Genomic DNA, 8,051 nt, shown 5'->3' with positions numbered 1-8,051 from the left:
GATCTCAGCAAGCAGGCTGGTTAATTTTTTATATAAATTTGTACGTATGTGTACAAATTCTTACAATATTTAAATTTGATAATAATAAAACTAGCAACTTCCGTGTACTTAAAATTTTAGTTATTTTGCTTTTATAATTTACAATTAATTTTCGATTTTATTATTTGTAGTTTTATTTATACTGCTGCAGCTTATACTCAAAATTGGCTGATTTTATTGATAAAACAAAAAGAAAAAACTTCAAATGGGATCATAATATGGTAGAGAACCTTATAAATTGTGCTATCAGCTATAAAGCAAGGATGCTTTATAAAAATCTTGACTTTGATGCCGATAAAGTTAGTTTATATAGAGAAGTTCGCTTATCTATGGCAGAGATCTATAATAAAGATGAAGAGTTGTATTTTGGGTCTGTTGCCATCGATACTTTAAATGAAAAGGACTCAAAAGAAGTAATAAAACGAGGAATTAAACGAGTTCAAGAAAAATTGAAGGAAACTCGACAAAAGTTTTTGAAAGCAGTTGTGAGTGGAAGTCGAAATGGAAGTGGTAAAACAATATTTGAGTTTTACGACCTGCTCATCTCCTTGTGGGGTGGTTCAGCCAGTATTTAACCACTTATATTAGGTGTTAAAGGGGATAATTTTGTTGAAACCGAAGAAACTCATTTTTCAATTGATCAAGGCTTATCAGAAGAGGTAGAGTTAGTCAACAACAATAATACTGCAGATAGTATAACCATAAAAATAGAAAAAGCTGTATACCACAACTCATTGACAACAAAAGAAAGCACTTGGAACGAAATTTAAGCGCCGCACAACGCGACCAACTACTGCTTAAAGAAGCTAGAGACGATACTCAATTTAGAAAAGAAATGGCAGAAGCAATGCGAGAATCGACAAAGTGCTTCACAGAAAGTATTAACACTGAAAGTAAATCAATGACTGACCCGGGAAATGGCATACGTCGTTCTTTTGAGCTCTTGGCACAAGATAGTATGCTATAATACAAACTCAACAACAATCATCAAACCAAAATCAGTTCTATCAACATTCACCTAACGTATATTCACAAATGCAACTTAGTCCCTTAGTGTTACCAACAATTAATTGTCTAGATAAAAACACTTTCGAAAATATTGAGAAAAAATAAAAACAAATAATTTTATAAAGAGTCTTTATAAATGTAATGTTCAAAATGTTTATTATTATTATTATTATTATTACTACTATTATTATTATTATTATTATTATTATTATTATTATTATATATATATATATACATATATATATATGAATGTATGTATGTGTGTATATGTTTAATTTATCAAGTCTGTAAGAGTTCTACGTATAATTAATCCTTCAGCTTCGTTTATAGAATATATTGGGTTTGGTACATTTTTGTATTCTTTTTCGTTTTTTTTAATGAGATCTGTTTGTGATTTAGCTAGGTTGTCGTCAACATAAGAATTTGTTTTTTCACATATGTTATGCAATACAAAACAAGCATAAATAACAGTAGGAACAGCCTCTAGTTTAAGGTCAACCTTTATTATTAAAATACCCCATCTTGCTTTAAGGCGACCAAAAGCGCACTCAATAGGATTTCGTGCTGCTCTAAGCATGTTGTTAAAAATTACCTCTTCATTATTTGAACAATGTTTATATTCTTTCATACAGAATGGTAGTAATGGATAGGCTGGATCACCAATAAGATAATTAGGTATCTTCTCTACTTTTTTTGTTGATTTCTGAAACGTATGAGGAAGAATAGTATTTCTTAACTTCATACTTATTGATGAGTTTGCAAACACTTTAGCATCATGTACACTTCCTGGCCACATGCACTCAACATCCATAAAATAGCCTTTGTAATCACATACACTAAGACACTTGAACACTAAGAAAAAAATATTGCTTATAGCAACAAAAATCTTGTGAGTAAGTTAATGGACAACGAATTGGGATATTGGTGCCATCGATGCATCCAAAGGCTTGTGTCATTCCAAATTTACTTTCAAACTTTGAAATTTTGCATTTCAGTTTGATTTCTTGGAAGAAATAGATACTTTGGCCCAAAATACTTTGATATTGCCTTACAAAATGAAATTATAACGGCAGAAGCAGTGCATACAGCAAATCAAAAAGTATTTGCAGTCATTCCCAATGATTCAGTGTCTTTTAAGTAATATAAAGTAATAGCTACTTTTTTATCTGCTGATAGAGCTCTAGAGTTAGGCAAAAAAAGGTCAGGAAATAAATAAGGGCTTAACTCTGAAACCAAATTCATGAAAAAGAAACCGTGAAAGCCTAAAATTTGTTTTCTATACATCAATGGGAGCTACACCAGTTATTATATTATTCCACCATAAATCAGTTCTGCCAGTTTTAAACCAGCAACTACGATTTTTTCTTTTAAGGCGCCTCTCTCTTGCTTTTTTCATCTTTTAAAGTGGTTGTGATCGTTTTCGTAAAAGAATAATATTTAAAAAATTTATCAAATTTCAATTTGTGAAGCTTATATAATACAATTAGGCTTTTAAGAAGCATTATTTGTGTTATAGCACCAGTGAAACATATTGTTAAAATGCGATGTGTTTTTTTGTCGATAGCAGCTATCTTTAAAGTTATTATTTTACCGATAAAGAGGCTAGCCCTGCTAGAAAAAGCCAGACTGACCTTGATATTATTTTTTATTCTTTTAGCAAAAATTCATATAAACGTAATTTTAAAACAAGCTCGTTTTCCGGGCTAGCCCTTGCCCATATAAACAGGCCCAAAGAAATCTTAATTCACATTCGCCAATTTTTTTTTTTTTAAGATGAGGTTGGCATGGCGACATATTTATTGCGGCTCTTCAGCACATGTCAGATGCGGCTCACGCGTCAAAAATTCTGGCCATGGATGAAATTTGTTAAAATACATATGTACCAACGTATATATGTATTTATACATATTTCATCCATGTTCATGAATCGACATTACTGATGAGGTTTGATGAGGACAAAAATGCGTTGAATGTAATCTGATTAGACGGGCATTACTCATGTTTGTTTTGCTTGTGGCCAGATATTTCGTAATATAAGAAAGAGAAAAATATATTTCCACAATCAACTGAAATATTTGGATGAAAATTAATTCTTATAAATTATACAAATATATATTTTTATATCTGCCTTTTCTCAATACAAACACAACGTTGATCCACTGTATATAATCCAACGTTATTCCAATATTATTACGGTGGATAAGTTAGTGTGTGTAATGGTGATACTCGTAGCTATTGGTAAATGATCATTTAAGTTAAATGAAAAAGGAGGAATAATTTTGGCATTTGTAAAAGATACTGAAAACTCTTTTAGTGAGATCGATATAAATTGAGTTAGAGAGAGTTTTATGCTGATACTACATATATTTTGGACCAGTGCTACTGAATGTATCAATAAACGAGAGTTTATTTGATGTAATGAAAGTAGGAAGAGGCTTTTATAGCGTGTTTGTTATTACAATACTCAGAATTGTAGATCTTTTTGGGGTGTGACTAAAAATCTCCACTAATAATACATTCACTTACATTTTCATTGTTTTTTAAATTGAGATTTAGTTGTTGCATATACTTTGAAGAGCATTTTTCGTTGTTTCGACATGATGAAAGATAAATACCAATAAAGATTAAATTTTGACACTTATTTTTACCTTTAACGGGTGATGCGGAAGTTATCGGACAAATCCTAATTTCATTATTTGTGCATAATAATTAGTTTTTGTGGTTTATGCGTAGGCATAAACGTTCTATAAAATATAAACTTTATTATTTGAAACACAATTATTTAAAATGAGGTTAAATGCAGCTGAACGAGAATCTTTTCGAAAGCGACAAAAAATGTTTTTTGTAAATAAACCTAATATAAAAAAATAAAAAAAATCGTAAATTATTTTGAAAAGGAAGGATTTGCTCGAAGTACAATATATGATAACCTAAAAAGACTTGAAACTATTCAGTCGTTTTCTGATAAAAAGCACCCTAGTCGTCCGACATCCTGGACTAGAGAAAAGAAAGCCGAATTAACGAGACTTGTCAACAATCGAAAAGGGGTCAGTCAGAGAAAAATAGGAATTAAATTCGGTGTAAATCAATCGACAATTGGTCGTCAGTTAAAAAAAATGAATATTAAATATAGAAAACGCGAAAAGACTCCAAAATACACTATAGAACAACAAATAAAGGCAAAGAAAAGAAGCAGGAAACTAGTTAACCAACTCTATAACACAAAATCGCTTCTAGTCATCGATGACGAAAAATACTTTTGTTTTGCAGGGGACAACATGCCTGGAAATTCTGGATACTACACAAACAACAAAAAGACATGCCCAGAAAGTGTTCGTTTTATAGGAAAAGAGAAATTTCCAAAAAAATTATTAATGTGGATAGCCATATCTGACCGTGGTATGTCCGAGCCATTGTTTCGCACTTCCAAGGCTGTAGCGATCAATTTGTCAATCTATATTAATGAATGTTTAGAAAAACGACTTCTTCCATTTATTCACAAGTATCATGAAGACTTTAACTATTTATTTTGGACAGATTTAGCAAGTTCTCATTATTCTAAAGATTCTCTAAATTGGATGGACCAATATGTCTATTACGTTGATAAAGAATCCAATCTGCCAAATGTGCCTCAAGCACGACCAATTGAAAATTTTTGGGGACATTTGGCACAGAAAGTTTACGAGGGAGATTGGCAAGCTTCAACAGAGCAAGTTTTGATTGATCGCATTAAATTAAGACTACAAGAAATTGATTTAAACTTTTTACAGTCGCATATGAAAGGCGTCAGAGCAAAATTGAGATCGATTGCAGATGGTGGTGTTTTTTCATATAAAAAACAATATATTTTTATTAAAAGATAAATGCTTTATTTAAAAAAAATATAATAGTAGTTTGTTTTTTTATTTATAAATAAGTTATTGACGTTTTTATTTTGTCCGATAACTTTCGCATCACCCGTTATTAGCAAGAATATATTCATCTTCATAAATATGTGAGAAGACGAGAGCAAATCTTTTCTAACAACCAACGCGTTCCCTTCAAATGGTGTTTTTTATCTGAGTTTGATTTAAAACTTTGGCAATTATATGCACAAAAAGGTTTTAATTACTTTGTTTCCTTCCAGTTTAAATTTGGTATCCAATTTAATTAAAAGTGTCGTTCAAAAAAAAAAGGTTCTTCTTAAAATGTAGAAAATATTTTTCGAGAGGGTTATACTAAGTGCGCAGATTAACTGCACTATGTTGTGGTATTTTGCTTCTCGAGGTATCACGATGCATTTTGAGTGGTTTAACAATAATATTATTGTCCACAACATCGGGGTTTAGTACTATATCTTTTTTAGCACATTTTATCTTTACTTTAAATGAGCAATTGTATTTATTTTTACGGTTAAGCTCGATATCAATTGGTTCGATACTTATTTCCTATTTAATGTAATTGAACAGAGCCTCTTCCAATATTGAGTTACAGTCTCCTTGTATAAGGATAAAAAAATTCCGTACCTTATGTTATAATACGCAAATAAATTAAGATAGTAACCTTGAAAGAAACAATTGTTTACTTAAGATTTTTATTATTTTTTTTATAAAAAAGACATTAATTTAGCTTTATATAAGTTTATTTTAACTATTTTAAATCTAAAATCTATACTGTTTATATGTTTTTGTTATATAATATTTGAAATCAAGGAAAAAAACAAAAACAAAAAATTTGTACGTTGAGTAGTGTAAAAGCTCTAAATTTATCATTTATTTATAATTTATCATTTAATACTTTTATTTCTTTCATATATATTCTATGACACAAACATATATAGAGTATAAATATATAAATATAAATATAATATAATAAATAGTATTTATCATTTAATACTTTTATTTCTTTCATATATATTCTATGACACATATATAGAGTATAAATATATAAATAATATAAATTTAGACTTAAATTAGTTAAAATAAACTTAAATAAAGCACAATCGATGTCTTTATTATGAAAAAATGAAAAGAAACCTCAAGTTAACAACTGTTTCTTTCAAGAATGCTTTTATAATATATCTGTGTATTTACTTTCTTTCATGCGATTCTGCCATGGCGTAGGGGAGAACGGGGTGAGATGGGACATGGGGTGAAATGGGACTTGGCAATATCTCAGTGAAAAATTTAATATAGCAAAAGTTTTTTATATATGTTATAAGTTTGCAATAGTTTCTTCATATTATTGTATTTTTTAAGTTTCAGAAGTTGTTTTTTTTCGGATTATTTGCGAATATGTAAAAATCTAATAATTTTCCTGGATTATGAAGACATAATTAATATTAAATATTTATGTGTTGTTTGCATATATTTTTATGTTTATGGTTTTTAATTATTCACTATTGTTTTATTTAACTACTGAAGAAATATGATTAGCATATGGCTACGAGAACTATATAAAATAAAGGTTTTCTCACACCTACTAATGATGGGGTGACTTGGGACAGGAGAATTGGGGTGAAATGTTCAATTTTATCATTTTTTTAATTTACTGTACTTTAACTTTTATAATCAATATTTTTGTAAAAAAGCAAGTGAACAGAAAATTATGTTTATGTTTATGATAAGATTTCAATGCTTACTTTATAGCAAAGTGTTTTTTATCATAGAAAATAATAATTATTATATTGGATTTCTTTGTTACTTTGTCCTGAAGACATCTTCACAGTAAGTATTGTTTTAATGCCAATCATTTTTGTATTTTAAATTCAGTTTAAATAAAGTTCTTCACTATTAGCCTTATTAAATTTAATCACATTATAAGTTTTATAGGGTTGTAATACTATTTTATTTTCAAATAAATTTAAAATTTATAGCCTAATCTGGATTTTGGTTAATACAATTAAAAAAAGCATAATTTTTTTTAATAATGGAGTGAGTAATATGAGTAATAATTTTTCAGATGCCAAGAAAGTACAAACGAATGACAAGTCGGTTAATGCCTGATGCTCATACAACAAAAACTGCTGTGATGGCTGTCAAATCTGGCAGTTTATCGCTACGAGCAGCTGCACAACAGTATACAATTTCAAAATCAAGTTTACAGCGGAAAATAAAGGTTAATAAAGAAACTTCTTACAGTAACTTATACTTTGATGAACAACATAAATATATTTTTAATAAGACACAAGAAGATGAACTTTCAATATATCTTCGTCAAGCATCTAATATGCATTATGGACTTGATGTTAGAGAAACAAAGCAACTTGCATATCAATATGCAATTAAAAATGACATTAAAATACCAGAAAACTAGAAAAAGAGTGAAACAGCTGGAACTGAATGGTTTTATTTATTCTTAAATTGTACAAAATTATCTATTCGTACATCAGAAACTACCAGCCTCAGTCGAACAACTAGTTTCAATCGCACAAATGTAGATACTTTCTTCAAAAGCCTTGACAGTGTGCAGACGCACTATAACTTTTCTGCTGATTGCATTAACAATATTGATGAAACAGGTCTGACAACTGTTCATAAGCCAGTGAAAGTGATTGCTGGTAAAGGAGTAAAGCAAGTAGGACAGGTAACTTCTGCTGAAAGGGGAACCCTAGTTACAATTTTGGGTTGCATTAATGCCCTTGGAAATTTTATTCCAATTTTGATATTTCCTTGTGTCCACTTTCGTAGCCATATGCTTAAAGGTGCACCAACAGGTACAAAAGGTGATGCTAATCCTAGTGGATGGATAAATACAGAAATATTTTTGAAATGGTTTGATCATTTTGTGGAGTATGGACATCTTAGCAACCACTTGACAGATCAGTATTTGGGCCATTAAAGAAATTTTACAATTCAGCATGTGATTCATGGTTAAAGGCACATCCAAATACTCTTATGATGATATATGACATTTCTGAAAATTTAGGAATAGCTTATACGAGAGCCTTTACTTCCCAAAACATTCAAAATGGTTTTAAAGCAGCTGGCATTTTCCCATACGATCCATATGTTATCAGTGATGTC

The 8,051-nt window shown here is 29.7% G+C and overlaps 2 protein-coding genes across 2 annotated transcripts; one reads left to right on the top strand and one right to left on the bottom strand.

The window, feature by feature from the left end:
* Positions 1-1,318: 1,318 nt before the first annotated feature.
* Positions 1,319-1,858, bottom strand: LOC136078761 (uncharacterized). Its single transcript, XM_065794561.1, has one exon. The coding sequence runs from the start codon at positions 1,856-1,858 to the stop codon at positions 1,319-1,321; it is 540 nt and encodes a 179-aa protein (XP_065650633.1).
* Positions 1,859-3,834: 1,976 nt separating this feature from the next.
* Positions 3,835-4,910, top strand: LOC136078760 (uncharacterized). The gene is made up of 2 exons (XM_065794560.1): positions 3,835-3,891; positions 3,945-4,910. Exons 1-2 carry the CDS (start codon positions 3,835-3,837, stop codon positions 4,908-4,910), a joined length of 1,023 nt encoding a protein of 340 aa, XP_065650632.1.
* The last annotated feature ends 3,141 nt before the right edge of the window (positions 4,911-8,051 follow it).

This window comes from Hydra vulgaris, chromosome 03 (genome assembly GCF_038396675.1).
Source record: "Hydra vulgaris chromosome 03, alternate assembly HydraT2T_AEP".
Taxonomy (NCBI): domain Eukaryota; kingdom Metazoa; phylum Cnidaria; class Hydrozoa; order Anthoathecata; family Hydridae; genus Hydra; species Hydra vulgaris.
Note: the sequence above shows the minus strand (reverse complement) of the source record. Positions and strands in the feature narration are given on the sequence as shown.